Source organism: Trachinotus anak, unplaced genomic scaffold (assembly GCF_046630095.1).
Source record: "Trachinotus anak isolate AG129_WGS33_773 ecotype Australia unplaced genomic scaffold, CSIRO_AGI_Tana_v1 ptg000031l, whole genome shotgun sequence".
In the NCBI taxonomy this organism is placed as follows: Eukaryota; Metazoa; Chordata; class Actinopteri; order Carangiformes; family Carangidae; genus Trachinotus; species Trachinotus anak.
This window is the reverse complement of record NW_027273882.1, coordinates 7,911,620-7,937,489: the sequence shown is the minus strand read 5'-3', so window position 1 is coordinate 7,937,489 and position 25,870 is coordinate 7,911,620. Positions and strand designations below refer to the sequence as shown.

The following is a 25,870-nucleotide window of genomic DNA, read 5'->3' as shown; positions in this document are numbered from 1 at the left end:
GTGTAAAAGGAGGAAGTTGCCTTTTTTACATTTACCTGCGTAAAAAAAACAAAAAAACCAAAACACACACTTCTACCTGCTGATTTTGGTGTAAAAAGGTTTTTAACAACTATTGTGTGCATATTAGAGTCTGATGTTGAACTCACTGTTGCTCTGGGTCACATGTTCCTTCATCACCATGAACACACACAGTCCTGCTGCCCCACATCCTCACTATGGCAACAAAAGTGGATTTATCTGCAGCTGAAAAAAGTCCCCATAAAGGCCCTATTTACTCCTGTGTGAGTAACATTTGAAAAACTACAGTCAGCAGCTGGAGAACACAACTGAAAATGAAGCTACATATTCGTGAGGTGTTTTTAAAGATTTATGTCTTCACTAGGGACCAATGGGCTCAGAGCTGAGAGCCACAGACACAGACAGGAGGTCAAAGTGCCGAGCGACACATTGTTGGTTTTAATAATTTCATGGGATTTGTGGACAATCAGAAAAATACAGAATATCACCAGACTTATCTTTTAATAATGAGTGGAGATTGAAAGAGCCTTTAATGTTCAGAAAAGAATTTCTGAGATAAATTAAGTTAAAGAAAAGAAAAAGCCTCACTTGGCTCCAGGTAGGAGGACTGCCTTGAACACAAAGCCATCTGCATACTGCGGATCCTTGAACTCCACTCTGGAAAATAGAGGAAAATCATTTTCAATGAGTCAAGAGTTCCATTAGCTCACATTTTTAAAAGATTTTTTTTAAAAGGAAAAAAATCTCCTCTTCAATACAGAGATCCTAAGTTTGTGATGTTTAGTGTCGAGGATTATTCTGCGATGAAGTGTTGTCATTTTTTTCTCAACCTGCCTCGTCTGCTTCACTATCATTTCCTACATGTTCCTGAATGTCTTTTCACCCTCACAGAATGGCTGCACACTCGTGTTATTGTAATGAAAGGTGGGCGTGCAGATACAGAGCTCGTCTAAAGAGCAGAGTCTAAAATTAATCTGCCCTGGAGCTGTACTGAGAAGAGTCTCTCTGCGAATCACAGAGAGAGACAGAAACAACCTCAACATGTTGGTCCCAGACAGTTTGTTTACATAAATTACATGTACCGTATTTTCCGCACTATAGGGCGCACTGGATTATAAGGCGCACTGTCAATGAATGGTCTATTTTCGAACTTTTTTCATATATAAAGCACACCGGACTATAAGGCGCATTAAGCGAAACAAAACAGTCAGATAAGTCAGTCAGACTTTATTAAACGAGTTCACAATAACTCCCAACCTTGTTCAGTTGTAACACGTAAAAAAAACACAGTCTGATACCACTAAATCAAACGTTAGCGTATTCACAATAACTCCTTATAGGTCCTTATACACACACACTGTAATATTATGGTGAAGCACAGTATGTATTACTCCGCGACGCTCCTGACTACGATAGCCGTAATGCTGCAAGCGGTGCGGCTTTGTAGTTAACCAAAGTCGTACTAAAACATTTTGACAGAGCGCCGTGAGCGCCGTGTACCACACAAAATCGCTTCGAGGTCAGTAAGCACAACCAGAATTAATCCATATATAAGGCGCTCCGGATTATAAGGCGCACTGTCGTTTTTTGAGAAAATTAAAGGCTTTTAAGTGCGCCTTATAGTCCGGAAAATACGGTATGTGTATAAGCACATAGAATAACTGATTGTGAGCTGCACATGAAGGTTTGTTATATTTATTTCCTGCTTTTCTTTGACTGTGCCTTGAACTCCAGGCTACATGAACGTGCTAACAGCTAAAAACAACTACTTCCATCTTCGATTAATTGTTTTTACCATTTACCAAACAAACATTCTCTGGTTCTAGCTTCTCCAAAGATCAGGACTTGTTGTTCTCTAATATACACACACACATCATAAATATATATATATATTTTGAAAATTGATCTTTTCTTTTAAGGTTTGGACTGTTGGTTGGACAAATCAACACATTTGAGGACATCACCTCAGGCTCTGGAGAAGTGAATTCTTTTGATATAGCACAGAAGAAAAGATCTACTGATTTATCAAAAATAATCAATAGATAAAACTGACAGTCTCAATAATCAGTTGCAGCTCCAGTAAGCATTCTGTGACTGCTGTCTTTGATTTCCTCTCACTGTGTCCACCTCCTCTCTACCTCTTGTATTTTCCATCATGAAATCGTTCTGTTTGTCAGACAGAAATCCGCAGAGTCAGAGTTCAAGGATAAGCAAAAAATAAGTATATTAATTAAGTAGCTGTCAATGCACACACAATAAAAGCCTGTTAACATGTGATAATATCAGTATGGACCAGAAACCAACATGTGGTAAACACTTCAACCTGAACTTGTGAGCCAACGGGTTCTACTGTTCTCAGACAGTCCCTGTTAATGACAGATGGTTCTTACCCAATCGAACTGTTCTGTGCAATGTCGCGCAGCATGGGGATGGGCGACGTCACTGTCCTGAAGAGGAAACATCAAACAGAACTGAATAAATAAGGCTGAGTCAGAATCACCACACTGGACCGGCTCTCCTCTGGTGAGTGTTCGTTCAAAACAAATGTGGGACAAATTGTACAAAAATGAGAATAAAGCATGCGTTCCTTACTTATCTGGTAGAATAGGGTCGTCATCAAGATTTAATGTACCTTGGATTCCATGGCACAGCTCTGCAGGGATCTCAGTGCCCTGAAGGAGACAGAGCTGCTTACTGACCTGTAGTTTTACACATCAAGTCTATTTTCTTTCATTTTACACATATGACTGCAGTGATAACGTGTTGGGCTTTCAGTGGGAGCTTTCACAGTGAGTCTGTCTTTAACTGACTGCAGTTAATGTGACTGTCTCACCAAGTTTGAGCCGAATCAGCTCAAACTAGGAAAATGTTTGCAGATTTTACTTGCTGCTGTATTTTGCTTCTTTATTGCTCATTAAGAGGTTTTCACTCAGCCACTAAAATAAACGAATGCTTTGGTTTACAAATGAACAATCAACATGACGAAATCCAACAGAACACCTGCGAGACCACACACCACATCTACAGCAGTGACACAGCAGCAGCAGCTGACTCTGTCTGTGTGTGTGTGTGTGTGTGTGTGTGTGTGTGTGTGTGTGTGTGTGTGTGTCTGTCTGTGTCTGTCTGTGTGTGTGTGTGTGTGTGTGTGTGTGTGTGTCTGTGTGTCTGTGTGTCTGTGTGTGTGTCTGTGTGTCCGTCCACAGCTCAGATATTTCAGAACTAGAATCACCACCTTGAGGCTGTTTCCTCCACCAACCAGTCAAGTTACAGGAAACATGGTCACAGTTTCTCCTTCCTGAACTACAGCACTGAATAATGACCAGAGGTGTTTTTACAGAACGTTATATGAAGTTGACCTTTGGTCTTTTGGACATAAAAGGTCATCAGTTCATTTTATCCCTATAGACATTTGAGTGAAATTGTGTCATAATTAGTGTATGAATTTATGAGTTTATGAGGTCACAGTGACCTTTGACCTCTAAAATCCAATGAGTTCACCCTTGAGTTGAGCTTGGTGCTTCAGAATAAAAGTACCAGTGGTTCTGCTTTGATTCATTTCATTTAACAGCTGTTTACTTAACTTAATCACAACAGTTCTTAATTATTTATATAACTACACCCAACACACCCCAGTATCGTGACAGTGCTGTATCAGTCCCAGCTCTACGACGCTGTATGTTGTCACTTCCTGTTTCCTGATCACAAAATTTATCAGAATGTGATGTCTGAATCTAATGTTTCTGGGGGTCTGAGTTTCGTTACCTCGTTAGATTCTGTACGGTAGAGTTCACGGATGAAGTCGAAGAGTGGGTGAGATTTGCTGACAAACAGCACGTCACTTCCCAGGCTGTTTCTCTTCACTGAAACACAGAACAGACAGCAGCTGTGGTCAGGGCGGGAAAACCAGTGATTACTGGACAGAAGGAAAGGAAAGTAAAGGACTACTGTAACTATGGTTGCAGCAGCTGGTACAGTCAAAGTATATTTAGTGGTTGTAAAACTTTCATCCAAAAACAAGTCACCACAGAGACACTGAGACCTGGACACAAAGAGGACACACAGATTTGTTCCTCATTAGAAATAACAGCAGCTGCAGCTTTGCTGTTATTAAAGCATAAACATTTACCATTAGTGGAGTGAAGTGCAACATGCTTTGACAATTTAGGATTCCTCTCTTTTCTCATTTTTGTTGTTAACTCTCGTCTGCTGCTATTTAAGACTAGTTTTAAATCAGTGACATTCAGAAATACAAAACACCGTCAGTTAAAGCTGCAGTGAACTGTGGGAGTTGTGCTCACCTTCCTCAGGTGTGAGGTCGGAGTAGACGTCCGCCAGAGCCGCCCTCAGCCGACGTTCATCCACAAAAGGCAACAAGGCAACACCTTCAAAACAACACACACACACACACACAGAATAACTGCACTGACTGTGACCTCTGAGTCTCAGGTATGCCTGAAACCAAATACAAGTAAATATTACAATGCTGTTCAAGTGTTTTTGGAGTTTGGATTCGATCCTCTTATCCTGTCAGTATTTGAAAAAGATGAAGAAAAATTGACTTTTGTTCCCTGACAAAAGCAAAACTATGTCCTCGTATGAGGAGAAAAGTTGGTTATAAAATGAAACCCTCATGCAGCTGCAAGAGAAGCTGAGAAAACCACCCTGTGACAGATAAAAATGATTTCAACTTGAAGAGTCTTGACAGGAGTTTAGTCAAGGTGGTGAGATAAAGTAGTCTGAATAACAGTCAGTAATATCATGACCCACATTCTTCAGTGGGAGTGTGACTCACCTTGCCAGGCGTATTTCTTGCCGTTCAGATCAATGGCAAAGTCGTCAGGGTAAAAGTCAATGATGGAAGAAACCTGTGTCAAAGGAAGAGTTTAACAGAAGCTGAAGAGAGGCACAACTACAGTTTATTTTATTTAGGCAGATTAAAAACACATCTTCATTTGTCTTGTAGATATTTATGATTCATTTCAACTGCGATGAAACACTTTATACACAATCACAGTCGTCATTAAATGGACTGTTTTCTAAAGTTTTCTTTCAGTTGTAATGTTTCTACATTTTTTTAAGTACCACCACAGTCTCTGGGTCTCTCTGCACCTCACTCTGGACTCTTAAAGGTTTGATATCTAAGCCACCGAGACCTGAAGCACCCTCTAAAAAAAAAAGTTCTAAAACCTGAGCGTTTTCTGAAAGACTTGACGTTCGCTAAAACCTTTATTCCTCAGATAGAAACATGAAATAAAAAACATGCACATTCGTTGGCATTCTCAGTTCAGTTCAGGTCTTTATAACGTGCACTGTTGATAACCATCAGGGTAAAGGCAGTGTGTCCTAATAGAAGCCAAAGGTTTAAGGTTTCAAATGGTTTTTATTTCATGTTTCTAGTTGCTTCAGAGGCTGAGAAAAGTTTTAGTGGCAGTGTTGCATCAGGTGAATCTTTACCTCAAGTTAACAGTGATATAAGCCTTAACTAGCTGGTTAATAGCAGGTTGAAGTCAGTTGTTGTCTTTGTTGTTTTCATCACTAATCTGCTTCAGTAACGCTCCACTTGCTCAGGTGGTTAATCAACCACGACTTTAAAAACTTTTTTGCAGCTAAAAACGAATTACATTTCCCATAGTGCATTTCTCATTCCCGACCCGAATCGAAGCATTTCACCAATCACGTCTTGAAAAGGATGAAATCATATACTCTGTGTACGTCTCAGTCAGTGTTAAATATACAAATATATCTTCTTATGGATATCAACACTTTAAACATCAGAAAAGTGTAAAAAATGGGACGATTAAAACTCACTGGGCTGGTCATGAGGTTCCGCCATGTTTCAGGCAGGAAGTTGCCACTGGCGGCAGGAAACACTCCCATCAGCTGCTCCAGGGGCTTAAACTGCACAACAACCACACACAAGTCATTTACACACCCGTATGTACTCAGCAGGATATTAGTGTGACCAAATTCAACAGTGTCGTCAGTATTTAATGAACCAATTATTAAATATTTGTTGCCTAATGTTCTTCATTCAGCCAAAAGTGGATTTTATTTTGATGCGAAGACTCTTACTGTGTTTACTGCTTATTTCATGTTCGTGAAATCAACTTAAAATAAAGTTAGAGACATAACGTGCACCTGTAGATATGAATCCTGAATGTTCAGAGTCAATATGAGAAACTTTTTCTAACTTGATTCTTTTCATATAAAAATCCTGTAGTGATCTCTCTAGAATGACACTTCACACAAAACCATGTGAAGTAAAGTGAGTTCACTGGCATCTGACGAGTACAACATGTTCAACAAAACAAAGACAAGAGGAAAGTCTCTTACTGGTTTGGTCCCCATCTCAAACTCGGTGAACATCCCTTTGATGTCTTTGAAGTCGGAGGCGAATGGGGCGTAGTGGAACGGGAAGTACCATTTCCAGGAGGCGCAGCCCTGCAAATCCACACACAATCACTGACTTTAACACGACGCAACCTGTCAGAACAAATCCATCCATCCTGCCCCACACAGGTCACGTGCTGCTTGAGTTTTACCAAACCTGAGCGAAATATACAAAATATATATTCACCACTTACCTACAGCTGTTCATTAACAGCTCACTTCACTGTCTTATTGATGAGGTTTATTTGTGTAAGAGCTGCAACGAGTCGGTTCATTGATTGGTTGATCTTCAGACAATTAATCAGCAACTATTTTAATATTCAGTTCACTCTGGTCCTCATCAATATTTATACATAGTAAACACACGGAAGTGAAGCATAATACTGACAGAGAAGGTGCAGGCTGAAGCTATATCTTATCTTATCTATATCTCTACTGTTTTTCTGTGTCGGACGTTATTTTAAATGAACTATTTATTTTTTGTTTTTGATCAGACATCTGCAGAAGTAACTTAAGAAAATGTGATAGACATTTTTTCAGTGTTTTACAAACCCAACGATCAATCTAAAAAATAATCAGCAGATATTTGATAAACAATTAAATTTTTTTTTTTTAATTACTTAAACACAGAGGCAATTTGAATTAATTTATATATGATGAAGAAAACTTCTGCAGTGTGTGGAGAAGAGAAAAGGTCTGAAGAGGCAGAAATTCCAGCAACACTTGTAGTATAAACAACCTTACTGTGTTATTTGTGGCCTTCATCAGGGTCATTGTTTAACACTTTAAAATAAGATCAGAGAATTATCTTTATATATGTAGCAAACAGACAAATAAAAAGATATTTAATAAAATACAGAGCGACAAAAGGTAAATAAGTAATCTGCTCTATCAACCATCTGCTCTACATCGAACAGTTCATTTGTGATGGCTGGTGCAAACTCGGTGGTTTTCTGGTGTCAGACCTGAGGTAACGTCCTGACTGACGAGCTAGTGGGACAATATGAGAAAAAAACACAACTTGAAAAAGGAACGAAAAAAGATTTTCTTTGCCCTTTTTCCACAAATGTTCCACTGCAGCACAAAGCTTCAAATCCAATCTGACATTTAAAAACCTGAACAAGCCTGAATCCCGATCAGACTCCAAAATTAAGTCACCGTCTGTTGTCGCTACACTTTCAAACTACAATGGAGCAAAAATCAATCCAGATACTGGAAGGAGACTGTTACTGGGAACTCTGAAGTGTCCGGGCACAGAATAATCTGCGACACCTGCTGAGAGGCTCTTGCACCTCAAATATAACCCTGCAGATCCAGCGTTTGGACCACTTATCCTTCCTGAGCAAACACGCCTCACACCAAAGAACGACCTTCACTTCCCACAATCCACCTCTGAGGTGGTCCTCTGATAAATCCACCGATCTTCACATCTCGGCCAATCTCGTTTCAAAGCTCACCACCACTCTATTATTAAAGATGGTCATTCAGATGATAATATGGGACTTTACCATGATAAAAGGTGGAGGAGGCTCCGAACTCCACATTCAAATAATTGCACAGATCATTTATGGTAATATGACGACACGTTTTGTCTCGAGGAGAAACTCATTTGTGACTGTGGCCGCTGGGGTCAAAGACCACAAACCACGACAACAACAAAAAAAAAATTTACATTTACTGTCCTGTCTCACAACAACTGACATGGAAATGAAATTGGTCCCTCGCCATGTTTTTCAAAGTAAATACACAACATTCAGTCTAATCATTTCCAGATGACTCTGATTTTTGCTTTTATTCAAGCAGATATTATTATAAATACAATCCGAGTCACAATTTCAGTCTGGATGTTCATTTTTATAAAATCAATTTCACATAAAATATGAAATGATGATGATGGGATTTTTGTTGAGGCTTGGACCAAACAAACACATTCCTTCACGTCTGGAGATTATGATTTATAGGCCGGATCGTCTCTGTAGCACCACGATGCTTCTTTCACCGACTGTTGTGACACATTTTACCTTCATCAAAAACACTGCAGCTCCTGTGATTTGGCCATATTGCGACTTTGATGATATTTTAACTAACCGTTCAGCCTTAGTTTTTAGTTTATGATCCGTCAGAAAATTGTGAGAAATGCAAATTAATATTTACCAGAATGAAGGTGAGGACCAACCCAATGCCATTCAATTTTATATCAATTATTAAAAAAAAAAAGACCAGTTTGATGTTTTTCCACTAGTTAACATTTAAAGAAAGTTCTGCCAAAAAATTGTGACTTTTAACGACAGTTTTTAAACTGTCGTTAAAAGTCACAAGTAGCTTCCACAAACCAAACATCTCAAAATAAATGAAACAAAACACACCAACTAATTGTTTTTATTTTTAAGCAATATTTAGGTTGTCAATTAAAAGAAAAGCCGTTTAAATGTTTGTGAGGGCTTAGCAGTCACCTCGACTAGTTTCAGTCTCAGCTTGGCTTGGATCAAGATTATGACAGAATGTGTGTCCATGGAGAGAATAACATAAACCTTGAAAAACAAAGTGGATGCTTACATGAAATCTGGAAATCATTTAACGATTTTATACAGTGTGAGAAAGCAGCTGAGCTTCTGCAGGAGGAGTACTCAGGATAAGACACTTAAAGAATCAAAAATAGTGGTGAAACCCAGAGGGGGTGGAGGCCTGTTCTGAAAATATACTGCAATGGCTGTTTATGTTTTTTCTATACATTTTTACTTTGTTAGAGGTAAAACTGCCTGTGCTTTGTTTATTTTGGCTTTTAACACAAAGAAGATGTTGAGAGATATTGAGTATGTGGTTTTTTTTTCCTTTAGGGAATTTTTTTTTTTTTAAGTTTTGACTCTGGGAGTCTTCTTTGGGATAGAAAGTGAAAATTATTACACTCAGTTGCCAGTTTTTTATTTACACCAAGTCAAAAATTAACAGTACAACAGATGTAAAAGACATGCTTTACTCAGGTGTTTCTAATATTTTGATCACCCAATAAACATCAGTGGGGGTTAACTCAACATTAGAAACATCCATCAGAAAGACAACAGTTTCAATAGAACCTCAACATGATAACCTTCATGAAGAAGGAATTAACTGCAGGTCTGTCGTATTAATTTCAGTTGGGTGTTCCTAATAAACTGACCACTTCTAAGAATGAACCACAGCCTACACACAGCACATAGTGACTGAGAGACGACACAGAACAAAGTGTGAATCTCCGTCACTGGGTCTTTTGTGTTTCGGATGAACCCACCTCTCTCCCTTCCCTTCATTTGGCGAGAGGTGTGTGTGATCATAACTCTGCGGCGGCGGACAGAACCGTGAATGTGTGGCAGCAGAGCGCAGACACGTCCCCGTCCGCCGAGGGCCTGCTAATGAATTCATCCAGAACGGCCCCCAGAGACGGGCTTTGGATTGGCGGCCGTGCTGAGTCGAAGCGGAGCGCGCATACACAGAGAACACAATCAGCCCGAAACAAATCCCCCCGGCTCAACCTGAGACACCCCGGCTCTTCTGGAGAGGGCCCGCAGCTGATTATTTCATTTCGAGATAAAGATCAATATTTTACAACAGTAAAATGATTTAGTGTATAATCACACCGCAAACACGGAGATACCACGCGCTGCTGTACGGAGGAGTATCTGGTCGAGGCTCTCCACAGTGAGGACTTCTTGACTTTTAAGATAAAAGGAAAAAAAAAACCTGTCGCTCAGTTAAAAACACTGGTCACACATTAAGTGTCTTTTCTGTATCAAGTTATTTTTAAAGAGGTTTCTTTTAATGTTGTGACGGTTTTTAGGAGCCACTTTGGATTCAAGTATTAAAGTAGATCAGTGTTTTCATTTTACGTCCATCCACGGTGCTCCGCTGTCATCACAGACATCATTGTTCACATACCTGCCTGTGGGCCTCATGTAAATACTAAAAACTACATCCATGATGTCTGCCACTGACCGTCCTTCACATCCTCCCACCCTGGGATGAGGCTTGTGGTATTTGAGTTTTTCCTTATTATTAACAAATCACAGGAAAAGACAAAACCCACCAAAGAGTTTGTCTGTCACATAAAACTTTCCGTCTGTGGCTCTCAGCTCCAAACCCACTGGTTCCTACTGAAGCCATAAATATTTAAAGCTCCACCCAGTCTAAAGGTAGATGTCCATGTGTGTGTGATTATAAAGCAGGTCTAGGTTCTATATTAATACTGTGAAAGTATCAAAGCCTCAGTCCACAGAGAAATGCACACAGCCTGTATTCAGACACTGAGCCTTAAAACCAGCCGTCAGGACTTCTGGAACTTTGTGATGTCACAACAAAGCAGTCACCACCCTCAGCCACACCTCAAGCCCTGCCCCCCTGGACCCACCATTCAGTCTTACAGGATTTGGTTTCTTTAACTGAAATCTGCTATATTTTTATTGGATCACTCAGAAAACAGTCAGCCAATCAGAAGAGAGGACCAGAGCAGGTTTTGGAAATAGGACATTTGCTGGGGACTATTTTCAGTGGCAGATAAAGCCAAGTTCTCTAGTGAGAATTAGGTTTATGAGGGATTGAGTTACAAGAAACTACAGTGTTTGTTCATGGTAACGAAGGAACATGTGACCGTACCTGGTAATAGTAGCGCAGCACCCAGCAGAGACCCTCCACATACGACTGAACCACCTTCCTCCTGAAGTCTTCATCACTCACGTCCACGTCAAACTTGGTCTTGTAGTATCTCTGCTTCCAGCCCTCCTCCCACAACCTGCAGCACACAGGGACATGGTTACACTCAGGGTTGGGGAGTAGTGAACTACATGTTATTAAATGAGTAGATTAACTACATTTTGGAGCAGCTTGCTGGTAGTTGAGCTAGATTCAGTGACTCAAGTAGTTCAATTACTTTTTTTGCCATTTTGTGTGGTAAACTACTGAAACTACAATTTTGTGCCATAAAAATAATTATTTTATTTTTTATTCTACCATTCCCAACCAGCCCCTGCCCCCTTTTCCTTTCATCCTGACCACTGTGAAGTCATTCTCAGGCAGTTACCACCACACAAATGATCTTTGTGTGGTGTAATTTGTGCTAATTTGTTTAAATTGGTGCTTCATTGTTCCATACTGTTGCCACAGTGGTTTCCATCTGACATACAGAAGATGCCTGTTTATAATGTATCATAAATCACCTGTGTGGCCGCTGTGGCTTTGACATTACAACCGTTACTGTTACAACTCATCTGATTATTGGATGAGACAATCAGATGTTTGCAGTGTAAATAAATCTAAATGGTACATTAAGAAGATGGTGGTGTTTAGGATGCTGCTCTGGCTGACAAAATAAAACTGCTTTAACTTCCTCACTGCTGCTGGAACAGTTTAATGGCTTTGACTTCTTGGTAGATTTGGGGCGGCGATGCTGTTCTGCACACATAATCAAGGCCGTCCAGCATCTGTGTGGTGGCTCCTTGGAGCGGTCCGCAGGGAGCGCCGACTCCTGAGAGGAAAGCCTCCATGAATACCAATTTAGCCCGACGGATTTAGCAGCTTTGACGAGTGCGTCACAGAGGAATTTACTCGAATATTCCTGCTTTCCATATTAATCACGTGCAGAGGGAGGTGGGAGCTGTTCAGCAGAGGGCTGAGTGAGAGTGTGTGTGTGTGTGTGTGTGTGTGTGTGTGTGTGTGTGTGTGTGGGTGGGGGGGGGTGGGTGGCAGGGAGTTAAACAGCTTGTGCTGCAGCAGCACTGTGGCATTAATGAGTACTTCTCTTTGCTTCTGTTTGTTAACACCATCTTCACTGACTGAAGCGGGTCTCTGAAGATTCACTTTTATTAACTCTCACACACTCTCTCTCACACACACACACACACACACACACACACACACACACACGTATTGAACACCTACTGCTTCACCAGTACAGACTCTATAAGTGTCAAGAGTTTATTTTTGTAGTTATGAACCAAATGATCGATAAACCGTCTCACCAGCAGATTTGGAATATTGATACAGTAACTGATCAGTCTCATAAACGACTTTTTAATTTTGGTTTTTGTCGTTTTGATAGTAAAGCAGTTAAATATGCAACCCTGACAGCAGAAGCTTGTTTGATACAGATATCTTGTTGCTTTGATTTGTTAGGGTTGCAGAATGTATTGTATACAATGGTCAATAAAAACAAGGTTTCAGAGCAGTTAAAGACTAAAGACTGTGTTAATATCAACTGACCTATACCCCAGGTAAAAACCATAGTGCCCACATTCAACATGTATTCATTCAAAGTGTCAGAACAAGATGCATCTGCCAACCCAGTCCCGCCCTCCACTGTGACCCCGCCCACCCAGATTCACCTGACGTTGTCCTCAGGCTCTGGCTCGCTGTCGCTGTCCTCAGCCTTCCTCTTCACCCCCCTGTTGTCTGCACCGTCGCTGGGCCCTGCAGACGACTGCACAGGGAGAAAAAAAGGAAACTATTTAAATGTCCTGTTTTCACTCAGAAAAACGGGGCAAACATTGTGAACAATTATTGTTTTAAATTGTAATTTAATTGTTCAATTTGTGTCAATGACGAGTTATTTGACGTCTTTTCTGTCTGTGATTATTTCAGTCAGCTGGCATTTTCTTTACATCTGTGCTTTAGAACAGAATAAATTTAATTCTGCAGATTATTTCTGATTATTAAGAATCAGACTGATTGGACAGGTCAGTGAAAGTATAAATTAAAGCTCCATCCAGTCTAAAGGTAGATGTCCATGTGTTTGTGATTATAAAGCAGGTCTAGGTTCTATATTAATACTGTGAAAGTATCAAAGCCTCAGTCCACAGAGAAATGCACACAGCCTGTATTCAGAAACTGAGCCTTAAAACCAGCCCTCAGGACTTCTGGAACTTTGTGATGTCACAATGAAGCAGTCACCGCTCTCAGCCATGGACCAAGAGTGTAGATGTAAAACTACACTGAGATGGTTTTTAGGTCTTAACACCATCTTATCTATATCTTCTTAAGGATATCAAGACTTCAGATAAAAACAGATGTGTAAAATGTGGGACCTTATCTAGGTTATAGTGCTATTTTAGAGAATATTTATACAAATTAGCTATAACAGTAATTTTGTTATGGATTAATATGCCAATCATTGTCTTGATTAATCAATTAAATCAACAATAATGTTATAGACTATAGACTCTGACAAATGTCACAATTTCCTAGAGCCCAAGACGATGTCATCAAATGTGGAATGGAAAAGAAAATATTGCTGCCTTGGCTACGAACCTCCTTTTCTCTGAAGCCTTTGCGCTCTTTCATTCATGTGCTAATGTATGTCCTGCTATTGTGGGCCGATATACTTCAAGCTGTATACAGGCATAAAATTTAACAGCTGAACAGACACTTTAAATAAAAACACGACCATGACCTGAACTGAGGGCAGCGTCTACATTCAAACACACTGTCAAAACATAAAATGCTGTCCTATATGAAATATCCATAAGAATAGGTGACAGCATGAAGTTTAATCAGTCTGAGGACTTTTTCAAGGATGATGATCAACTTTGTATAGTTTTCTGAAGGAAGGACAAACTGTTTTCAGACATGCTGATCAGAGACTTTTGGCCTATGTTGTTTAATCTTCTCAAGAGCCATAATAGTTCACACTATCTAAATGATTAACACCATCCACCTGCCTGTCTAAGGTTTACATCATTTCAGTGTATTACAGGCTACATGTTCTTTACCTGAACAGACCAGAATCTAATAACACAGCTCTGTCACTGGAACCATACAAGGGTCCAGTTATTCCAAAGTTAGTCTTTTTACATTTTACATATTATGGTTATTCTGGTATAACTGGTTTTAAACAATACAAACAACCCTCAAAGTCTGTTTGTTGACAAACCCACCAGAGGTAGATTCTGTTCTAATAATTAGAACCATGAAATATTTTTCATATTTTTTTCCTACTGTATTTTGGAACCAACTTAACTTTGTAGTTGAGTCTGTGTCTCAGGAAACAGATTGGACACATCTACAGTAATTATCCATCTTCAATATTACTAAGAATCATGGGCGGAGCCAAACATTGTAAACATTCAGGGCTATGCCCCAACCTAAGGGTGGCTGGGGGCATGTAAAATTTAGTAAACATCAGGGGCCAGAGCTCCATAAGTCTCCTCCCCAGCTCTGCCTTTAGTCAGAACTTACATTGCCTCCATTCTTCATCATGGCCTTCAGAGACTGAGCAGCATCCTGGAGGAAAACAGCAAAAAACTGATCATGATGCAATTCTTTTATCACCATGATACATTTGAAAATGTCCAGTCCTAAGCGGCTCTCCAGATGTGTACTGCAATCACATCAGTTAAATATTACAACATGTAAATGGACACCAGCCTTAAAACTACATCAAGAATCTAGTCTTCATTACATATTCACATATCATATTCTAGGTTCTTGGTGTGATTCACACAGATCAGTAACTTGGTTAGCTGAAAGATTTTCACACTCTCCAGGTGTGGCCAGGTGTGGCCAGGATCTCCTATAGAACTGTAATTACAGGAGGTCCCAGAAAAGTGCAGACTCTCTCCTGAAAAATCCGCAGGTTTATTTTCCATATTTCCACAGCTGAAAAAAACCCTGCAGGTCACACATTGACAGGCTGTCGCACCTTGTTGTGTTGCTCTCTGGACTGCATCCTCATGTCGTACGCCTGGTGCCGAGCGTTGTGGACGGGCTCAGGTCGGTCTCTTCTCCCCAGGGCCTGAGGGGCGAACTGGCCCGTGGTCAGGTAGGCGGGTCCCCGCTGCTCCGCCTACACAGAGAGGATCACAAAACAGTTCACGGCCGGTGACTGGCTGTCCACACTGTAATTGCTGTATTATAATCAACATGTGTCAAAACTCAGACTGATGCGTTACCGTAGTTTTATTTTCATTCTATAAAGAACTTTGGACAGTGGCAACATCTGGGTGAAACTTGACAATATGGCAGGGAGACAGGGACTCATGTCTGTACCATGACTCAGAACGTATCAATAATGATCATACGTGGTGACAAGGGCAACAAACACTGACACATCTCATAGATGAGAGCTTGGCAATTTCTGATTTAACAGGATGCGTCTATTTTCATCTTCACCACAACAAGATTTAAGATGAAGATGAGAAGACTGTAGATTTAGGAGATCGCTAATCCTGAGGTGTCAGTTCTAGATTAACTATTTTCTGTCACTGAAGAGTTTCACTGACTTTGTGCAACAATAAGAAACATTATTATTCAAGTTTTACTCACTTTCATCCTCTTTCGTTTCTCTTTCATTCGTCTCTTGAAACCTTCCTACAAGACAGAAAATGGGATCAGCTGATTGTGAAAACAAAGGCAAAGCTGTGTGAAACATCTTTTTAACTGACTGAGCTGAGCTGAGCTGCAGCTTCATGTGTGCCAGCACACACTCAAGAATTAATTAAAGATTTCGTGAAATCTTACATCATCCTCTTTGCGTTTCTTGAAGATGTTGTCCTCCGCCACGCCCACAGCCTGCATGATCATCTCGACTCGCTCCAGGTTGACGTAACCGTTCTGTGTCAGGTAGCCCTGCAGAAAAACAGACAGGGTCACGTCACATCACAGCAGCAGACAGAAGACGACTCCACAACTGGAAACACTATTCCTGATGTTCAGCACATGTTTCCTTTTTTTGAACCAACTCACTCCAGTTTTGTGCACCACATCTTTGTAGATGTTGACCAGTCGATCAATGGCTCCCTCTCTGTAAGACACGACACCAGTGAATAATTCAACACAAGTCATTCAGTGTAAATGTTAAAGCTCCACCCAGTCTAAAGGTAGATGTCCATGTGTTTGTGATTATAAAGCAGGTCTAGGTTCTATATTAATACTGTGAAAGTATCAAAGCCTCAGTCCACAGAGAAATGCACACAGCCTGTATTCAGAAACTGAGCCTTAAAACCAGCCCTCGGGACTTCTGGAACTTTGTGATGTCACAACAGAACAGTCACCACGTTTCTCTGAGAGTTTATCTGAAATCTGCTATATCTTTACTGGATCACTCAGAAAACAATCGGCCAATCAGAAGAGAGGCTCAGATCCTCTCTTCTGATTGGCTGACCGACCTGTTGTTACTAGAGCTCCAGAGAGAAGCCTGAGAGAGGAGATGTAAAACTACACTGAGATTATTTTTGGTCCTTGAAACCACAAATATATCTTCTGATGGAGATCAACACTTCAAATAAAACACTGGAGAAGTTAAAATATGGAGCTTTAACAATAATGAGGATGTGACATTGATCTGAAACCAAACGCTCGCCAAACATTGATTTATCTGTGACAGCAGCAGTGAAATTGGCTTCCTCATCATCCACTCTGGCAGGAAACCAGCTGACATTTGGATCCCTGTTTTATGTTTCCACAAATAAAGAAGAGCAGGGAAACAGAACGACAGTCTGACTCTCCAGAGGATTTCAGCTGATCAGTGTCGGAGGTTACAGTGAAGCGGTGGCAGGATTACCATCACTATGAAAATGAGTAATCAGGCAGTCTTCTATACAGAGAGCCCAGGAAACACCTGCTCTATTTAAAGCAGCACAACATAACTGCCCTGCATTAACCCTGTTTCTGTGAAGCTTAAAAAAGCTCAAGTCTGAGTCGACAAGCAGTGAGAAAACCCAGTAACTGCATAAGACCATTTATTATACCTCAGTGATTTTTAAAGTCTTGTATTTAGAGATGTGCTTGAGTTTTTAAAGGACCAACACTTGAACCAAACCTGTGTAGTGGAGCTCACCTGATTTCTAAGGACGGCAGGTGAGGTAGGAAGTCATTTCCAACAAAGAAGCACATGAAGACCCAGTCGTCGACACTCCTCTCAAAGTCAAAGGGAAACGGCAGGCTGGCCATGGTCAGCTCTCTGGCCAGGTACTGAGAACACAAAGGTCAGCAGAGTTCATGGAAATTAGCAGGTGTGTTTATTTCTAAAGTTTCCAAAGTTCCCTCCTGTATCCACTCTGTTCCTGAGAGCGCAGTCACAAGAATGGGATGGACGGACAGAGAATGTAAAAACATAACAGGTAATGGGCAATATCAACCAAATACAAGTTTAACTAAGACAATATAAATGGGGGAACTGACCTCCCGCAGCACACAGAGTCTGATGAATATGAACTCCTGCTCAGACACCGGCATTGAGTCGGCAAATTCATCGTGCTGAAAGAGAAAAAGGAAATAGTCAGACAGCTGAGACCTCATTTATGAGACCTGTTTGACTTTTTGACACACTGTTAATTATTTAAAACACATTCCCAAACATTACAGGGGACACAGTGTCATTACGTAGATCACAGATTTTTCTGCTTGAGATAATCCTAATTTTATAACTGAAATTAAAAATGAAAATAAGATTAACACGAGATCAAACTTCCTGTTGGAAACCTAAAGCTGTTCCTGTTAATGTAAAAAAAACAAGTTGTTGGTTGTTAAAGTGCAGAATAAATTCTTTACTTTGTACAAATACATGCACATAATAATCATTAAGATGCAACAGCCCAACGTGTCTCTAAATCAGAAGCAGAGTTCCTCACCTGTCCCTGCTTCTCTCTGGCCGTCCCCTGACAATCTTTGATTTCGTGACCTATCTGTCCACAGAGCGCGCAGGGCCGGGGTTTGTTGGGTTTAAACTCCTCTCTGATGATGGTGAAGTTGGGCTCGTGGGTGGCCAGGCCCAGCATGATCAGGTCAGCTGATCAGTCGCCACATGAAAAGACAGACGTTACTTCAACAAGGTGGAAATGATGACAGTTAAAAAAAACCAAAAAAAACAAAACACCAGGTCTCTTCTGACTGACAACCGTGAAACTGATCAGCTGTCCGGTTAGAGGAGGTGAAAGGTTTAAAGACTTACCATCGGCTCCACACAGGCAGTGGTGTGTGTTGGGGTCATGGTTGGGCTGAGCTGTCAAAGTGAATCAAACGTACAGGAGGGTCAGACTTGACTTGAGTTCATCACAGTCCAAAGATCAAAGAGCCAACATGAAACAACATCTGTGGGGTCTGACTGAAGGTTTAGTCCTAGTTTTGAAAGTTATGACTGTGGTTTTATGGCTTTTTGTTAATGGTGCATCCTGCTGCACTATGTGCTTTAATGTTGAGGTTTTTAATGGAGCTGTACCTCTCTGCCTCCTGATGAAGTCCATAATCTTGTGTTCACCTTCACCTGGAACACTCGCATCAGACAGGAAGACCTGCCGCAAGAACAACAGACACTTAGTGACTGAGCACCAACCAGGGTGCAACATGTCAACTGCCCACAGCACAAAATGAACAATAAGAAACTGAAAGTGACATCTGTCTGTGTTCGACAGGCTGAGCAGTGAGTTATACTCACAGTCACATTCCTCCATCCTGGATCGTTGCTGAGTCTGTCTGCGACGTAGTATCGAAGACAATGTGCCAGGTTGTCCATGAACTCTGTTCCCTGGAGACAGAAGAGTCAAACCATTCACTCAGAAACAAATCCTGAGATTTAAAGAAACAGCTAAAAACTGAGACATAAACGCAGCACACTTACTGGAGTGATGCAGTTACTGTCGAACCTCTCCTTAATCTCTTCAGGGGCAAGATAACCTCCTGAAGAGGGAAAAAATATATCAAGTAATGTTACAGAGAATGAAGATAATCAGTGGGATCTATCAGAGAACAGCAGTGTTTCAGCTCTAAATCCTGGAGGATTCATCCAGTCCTGATAAACTCAGGTATCAAAGTATTTTCTGTCAGTTCAGAGAAAAGAATGTTCTGCTGGAGGGAAAGCGTTACACTGCTCCTGGCGAGGTTTGTATTCAGTACACAAAGTTAAGGAGACACATGTTTGACATCAGATGTTATACATTCTGTGTATTTGCTGAGAGATTTCAAACAACACACACCTCTCTGGATGATCTCCTCCCTGATGCGATGTTTCTCCTCCGCCAACTCCATTCCTTCTTTGGAGGCACGAAACCGCCGAGAGCGCTGCTGGTTCATTTTGGCACGAGGAGCCTGGTGAGAGTTACACGGGGTATTATTTCTACTGTGCAGCAGGTGAGTTCAGGTCGGCCATCAAAGCAGTTTTCCTGTGTATTTAATGTTTCTCTATATTAACCAATATATCAGATTATTTTGATTTATTAAGATAAATGGATGAGAAATGAAAAATAACCTAAAAGCTGCAGCCAACCTAACAACTACCCTACCATCTATTTCTAGCCATATGACAAACAGTATTTGGGTGATTAAATCACTGATTGAAAAGATAATTATATATCCATCCCACCCAGTATATATCATGCTTTAGTTTCTGATATGAATAGGAGACATCCTCCAAGACAAACGTTGCTCAGGCTGCAGGTTTCTGTTACTGAAAGTCACTCACCACTCCGTCGATGGCCATGTAGAGAACTCTCCTGGGCCGCACAATATTAAACAGCCGGTCGATGTACTCGAAGATGGCCACCATCATCTCATCTTCATTTTTGGGAGCAGGTCTGTGAAAACAAATCAATCACTTTTTTATACTGATCCATTCAAAAATATAATAAACGATCTCAGGAAACAGTGAACGATTTCTGGCACCAGCCTCCAGAACCAACGTGACTCAGTCAAATCAAATGGCCTCTTTGGTCAGGACATGATATCACCTATTAGGCTGTTTCAACGTATGTCGAACATATGACCAAGTTTTAAAAACAATCTTGATCAATTTGAGGAGGATCGTTTACTATTAACGAACATTATGCTTTGGAGAATCATACATTTTTTAGGATGAACTTTCTGTGAGTTTCAACACCAGACAAACCAGTTAAGGGTAAAACCAACGCTCCACTTCAAGAGTGGCATGAAGGGACATCATAAAAATGACAATACAGCGCAGACAGAAAACCTGGTGATGTTTAAGTCTTAAATGTCCTTACTTGTCCTCTGGATGCGTACAGGGGTGAATGATCCCATTCATGTCCAGGTACAAATTGTCAAACTCCACCTCGTTGGGGTTCGGCTTGGTTGTGTCAACAGGGATACGGACTCCATTACACTCTTTACCCTGTGGAGGAAGAGACAAAACACACACAAATCACAAGACATCCCAGACTCTTCCACAGAAAATCTTTTCATCTGGCCTCACGGTCGCTGCAGACAGCAGGGAGCGATTAGAGATTCATCTTTTAGTCGTTCCACTGATCATCCCCCACTTAATCTGCACTAAACACGCCATCTTGATAATAATCGTTTGTTAAGACAAAAATCTGGGCTGTTGCCAAATTAAATTATTAGGGTGCAAACGACAAACTGAGGCGATAATCAGCAGATTAATCGATAGTGAAAATTAAGGTTATTTGCTACCGTATTTAACGTCATTAGCAGTAAATACCTGAACAACACACACTCATCCCATTCATGCTGATGCTGTTTTCCCGCTTCATTTCAGGGTTGTAACTGTGTAAGTGCTTCACTTTTAACGGAGTCAGTCGATTATTTTCCACTTCCATCGACGGTGGAGTGAAGTTTCTCATTCGTTAAACTGTCGTGGGCTGGAACTTCTCCTGTGTTGCCTGAAGTGCGAGGCCGGTTTGTTTACACCCAAAAGTCCACGAACTTCCGATGCTGTCGTTGACTAATTTGCGACGAACCGAATCGTTCAAAGGTCGTAAAGGCCTCGACAGAGCGGCAGTGAGAGTAACCGACGCCTCATTACATGTATTCACAAAAACACGCGCTGTTAAGTCTTCACCTAAATAACATCAACGCGTCAGGGAACCTGGCTCTGTTGCTAGCTAACATGCTAGCCACTTACCTTCTCCTCCACACAGTGCACAATAATTGACGAATATTTTCGGCTGAGCCAACGGAAAAACGCCGGGACTCCCATCTCCGGTGCAGAAGCTCTTCTCTGTCAGCTTATAAAAACTGTGACCTCGTACGAAACGGTTAAAATAGCTCAATTTAAAACACGAGACTTGTTGTGAATGAGTACAACAGCTCGGCTACATGCTGTTGGCCGTGGCCATTGTGTACTTTTTCCGGTTTATGTCGTGTTTTTCCGGAGCTTTTCGGAGAGACGCCTTGGCCCACAGCGACCCCAACGGCCAAAAACGGTACTGCAGGTCAAACACGGCTATACTTAGCCCAGCTTCAAACTGTCTGCTTCATTTATTAAATAATGAAGCTTATATCAGGGAGACAAGCATCTAAAACATATCTCATTTTGATAAAATTATCATATAATAATAATTATTATTATTACAAAAATATGCCTCACAATTAATGAGTCAAAACTACAAGTGACTCAAAGTCATACAGGATCAAAAGCATATATGCTAATGTACAAGTATCTTATATGTTATATCGTGCTTATTAGGATATTTACGAAACAGAAACTGTCAAAATATATTTAAGTAAAAGGAAAAAATTGTAACAAAGAGACACAGTTGTCAGATAATATTTTGAAAGATATGTGATGTATGAATAGAAATCATGTTGTTAATCGTGCCCATACAAATCAGACTGAAGCGAGCTACATGTGAAATGAAAAGAATGAATAAGCAACCATGCCTCTCCTCTTTGGAAACTGTCTGTTTATGTCTGTTTTATTTAAATGTTTTTTTTTTCATTTTAAGGAAATTATTTTAACCATTTAACCAATGGAAATCTCTTTATGTACCAATTCTAAGTGTTTAATAAAAACAACTGAAGGGCTGCGAGGTTGTGGAAAATCCCCCTCAAACACTCTCTAATGGACTGTTTGATCACTTCTGCACATCTGGACTAAAATCCATTTAGAAATTGATTGATAATGTTTACAACTGCAGACCTATTATGGTGTATAACCATTTTATTAAAGTATTAAAAAAAACATTTTCATGCACTACAAATTTTAATTTATACTGCATTAATGAAGTCATTGCTTCATTTGTGTTATGTTATCACCAGTCATTACCTTCTGTCTACCTGTAATTATTACATTTCAGTATTCATTGTTTCATTTAGATACATATTCTCCTGCACTTTACAGTTTTGTTTGTTAAAATGTCAGAGCACTGGGTTGAGCTTGAACTGTATGAACGGTCATGTAATTATTAAAGTAAAATGTAGTAAATGTAAGATATTTTTAATTTATGCACCTTTGAGATCTTTAAATTCTAAGTAATTTGCAATTTAAACTCATCATTTGTGATAATGACGTTTTTATACTAATAATCATTATTATGATTAAATTTTTGTGATATACCAACAACATATAGTCGATAACAAAGAGATGAAGGAGATATGATGAGATGGGACAAGCAGCCAAAAGTTTATACAGTGGACCTTCCACCAATGTAGAATAAAAAACTATACTTTTAAAGAATATAACTTGGCTTGAAACATATCAGCACTAACAAAATAAAAGTCACAAACTAAACAGATTATCTTTGATTAGCAATGATCAGATTAATCAGTTATCAATTTACACATTTTATTACAGTTTCAACATCACAATATTATTATTGTTGATGTTGCTGTTTTGGTTAAAGATGAAGACGGGAACTGAAATGCTTTATTGAACAACAAACCAACAAATGTGTGCAGCGTGTGTTCCTTGCAGACTCACATATTCCCTGTAATTGTATCACGTCTGAATCTCCATCACTCACAGTCTGATCTTATGTAATGTTCCTTTAATGGGGACTCTCTGCACACATGCCCTCTCACTTCCCAACCCAGCAGCACCACATTTAAGGTGAATTAGATTTTTTTTCCCTCCTCTCCTCACTGGTTCATGCAGTGGTGGAGGTGTGGGGGTGGGGGGGAAGGGGCCATTAGCCTCCCCTCTTCAGGCAGGGTGGATCTGACATCAACACTGCAGTATTATTACTGCAAAGAGGTGCTGATGGAAAACACTTGGCCTGCTCTGACGGGCCATTTCCATAAACATTTACACTAGAGTTGCAGGTAATAGGATGAAGCCATCATTTCAGTGTTTGTGGAGGGAAACAGAGGAGATGAAGGGGAAACTGATGCAAATCACAGATGAAATGAAAGCTCCGGCACAAACCTCCCACAAGCTGAAACCTCTCTCAGACAGAGGTGTTGCAGCTCAGGAATGTGGCACCAAAACACATTTTACAGCCGCAGGTGACGCATTCACTGAATTCATGTAAACACATATGCTGATGCTGGGGTTTAACTCCCTGGAGACAAATTTCCATAAAGAGCTTGTTATAAAAAAAAAGTAGAAATGAATTTGAACAAAAGCAGAATTTCACCCTGAAGTTTCAGTCTGAACATTTCAGGAGTCAGAGCTCATGTTTCATACAAACAGCTCAAATCAAGTCCTTTTCTCAGTCTGTGTGTGAGATGATTTGGATTGTCCTCAGTGGACTGAAAGAGGGAGAGCGCCCTCACCTGGTGGATCATCGCCATTATAACCACACATACTTTGGCATCTGTCATTTTTCCTGTGTCTCATTCCAGCTGCAGCCGCTGTATAGACAGGGGTCAAACAACAGACAGAAACAATAAGAAACACATTAGAACTATTGTGAATTTGACCACTTAAATCTGTTCTGTGATCAGATTTTATTTTCTGTGTGAAAGTGTTTCAGCCAGATTTAGCCTGATTCACACACATCTTTGTTTTTCCTTTAGCATGTCTAAATACCAGAGGAGATAATTAGTTAATAAGTCTATTAGTAATAACAAGTCGATTGACATCAGGAAATCAGAGACTTTTCAGGTGTTAACTGATTGTTTTCCAGCTGTCCATCATTTCTTCTCATTCTTACCTGAATTTTACATTCAATATGTTTGTGATTGAACATTTTGCAGCTTTGTTAGTGTTTATCTTATATATCACTCACAGAAGTGCAGGAACCGAGGTGACTTCCTGTTAAAGTGACGTGATTCACCTCATTAATGTTATACCTGATGTTCTTCAATCTCACAACATGAGGCGTCTGCAGAAAATCATCAGAATAAAAGTCTGCATCTTGTTCACTTGCTCTACAATTATTTCCTCTGCACAAAATGGCTTTTTTCCTTTTATGCCGCTTTATAACAAATACACAGAATAACTGAAAACTCAGTTTCTTTCAGTTTGTGCAAACTCACAGTAAATTCACCTTCAGCCACCAGAGGAAAAAAGCAGTCTGAGACTATTCATTGTTAAAGTTTTTTGTGTGATGATGTTTTCTGTAAATTTTTTTTTGTTTTTGTTAATTGAGATGATAATTATTTTCTTAATTGTTCAGCTCATGAAATGTATGAAAATAATAAAAACAGCATCAAATCACTTATTTAATCTGACATTTCAAGACACTGTCAGTTGAAAACCTTATATCACCATATTTGTTTTTTTTTTTTCGAGAAATCAATGCTACTGGTCATATTTAATCACTATTTATTAACAACAGCTTGTTACCCAATGTTACTGTTCAGTTAGATTTAATTAAAAACACAGGGGTTTTCTGTTTTGGACATACAAGGTTTCCACCTGACAGCGATTATTTATTAAATTTATTATCAAACAAAACAAAGAGCATTTCAGTGATTAATTGATCATTATATTTTTCTGTCTATAAACGAATTGATTCTGTTCAGCTCTAACATTTTTCATGTGTATAATCTTTATTTCAGTGTTGAGTGTGAGGCACGTGAGCATTAGACGTGTTGTTCCCTCCACCATCACACACTGAAGGATTAATGTGGTCACTTTCTCCGGAGGTCCTGAAGTTTATGTCTGATTTTCCAGGTGTTGTGTGGCCATACAGGTGATTTCTGTCTGTGATTATCCCATAAGAAGTTTAATTCAAATTATAATCTCAGAAACTCCCAAAATCATATGTCAAGTCGAGCTGCAATTTAATCATGGATTAAAAAATATAAATGAAACTTCTTGGTTTACACAGTTCATACAAACTTTATATGTATATATATATATATATATATATATATATATATATATATATACATATATAGTTAAATCACTGGATGTACAGTTGTATCAGGTCTAATTACTCCAGTCAGGACTGAAGGACCACATCTGTGTAAATCATATATTCATTTTATCTATTTGTTTATTTAACAGACATCAGCAGCACCACAGACATATAGAGCATCTAGCTGAAGCTAATTTGCTGTCACCATCTGTTCAGCTTTTAAAGCTGCATCAAAACAACAAGCTGATGAAACAGAATCTGGATAAAAACAATGAAAACAACACAACGGATAAAACAGACGTGTGTGTTTATGTGTGAATGCATTGTATGTGAACATCACACAAGACTTCTGCTCATTTAGACTGGAAATAATCCTGTCTAAACACACACACACACACACACACACACACACACACACACACACACTGATAATGCCTCATCTCAATAGCCTCCCTGCAGGCATGAAAGTAAAACCAGGAACAGAAACAAACAAAAAAAGTTTCTGA

The 25,870-nt window shown here is 39.9% G+C and overlaps 1 protein-coding gene across 1 annotated transcript in view; it reads right to left on the bottom strand.

The window, feature by feature from the left end:
- The window catches only part of xrn2 (5'-3' exoribonuclease 2), a 35,748-nt gene extending 14,277 nt beyond the window's left edge, over positions 1-21,471 (bottom strand). Inside the window, exons 1-26 of the mRNA XM_071467770.1 lie at positions 21,242-21,471; positions 20,364-20,491; positions 19,826-19,937; positions 19,341-19,452; positions 18,986-19,044; positions 18,803-18,892; positions 18,587-18,659; positions 18,320-18,370; positions 18,000-18,157; positions 17,551-17,625; positions 17,207-17,340; positions 16,114-16,171; positions 15,889-15,996; positions 15,694-15,738; positions 15,071-15,214; positions 14,608-14,652; positions 12,759-12,853; positions 11,035-11,170; positions 6,352-6,459; positions 5,827-5,916; positions 4,811-4,883; positions 4,317-4,400; positions 3,781-3,878; positions 2,611-2,690; positions 2,409-2,465; positions 607-675 (exon numbers count right to left, since the gene is read on the bottom strand). Of these exons, the coding sequence (XP_071323871.1) occupies positions 607-675; positions 2,409-2,465; positions 2,611-2,690; positions 3,781-3,878; positions 4,317-4,400; positions 4,811-4,883; positions 5,827-5,916; positions 6,352-6,459; positions 11,035-11,170; positions 12,759-12,853; positions 14,608-14,652; positions 15,071-15,214; positions 15,694-15,738; positions 15,889-15,996; positions 16,114-16,171; positions 17,207-17,340; positions 17,551-17,625; positions 18,000-18,157; positions 18,320-18,370; positions 18,587-18,659; positions 18,803-18,892; positions 18,986-19,044; positions 19,341-19,452; positions 19,826-19,937; positions 20,364-20,491; positions 21,242-21,316 (2,357 nt within the window). The 5' untranslated portion in view covers positions 21,317-21,471. The remainder of the gene's footprint in view (positions 1-606; positions 676-2,408; positions 2,466-2,610; positions 2,691-3,780; positions 3,879-4,316; positions 4,401-4,810; positions 4,884-5,826; positions 5,917-6,351; positions 6,460-11,034; positions 11,171-12,758; positions 12,854-14,607; positions 14,653-15,070; positions 15,215-15,693; positions 15,739-15,888; positions 15,997-16,113; positions 16,172-17,206; positions 17,341-17,550; positions 17,626-17,999; positions 18,158-18,319; positions 18,371-18,586; positions 18,660-18,802; positions 18,893-18,985; positions 19,045-19,340; positions 19,453-19,825; positions 19,938-20,363; positions 20,492-21,241) is intronic.
- Between the last annotated feature and the right edge of the window lie 4,399 nt (positions 21,472-25,870).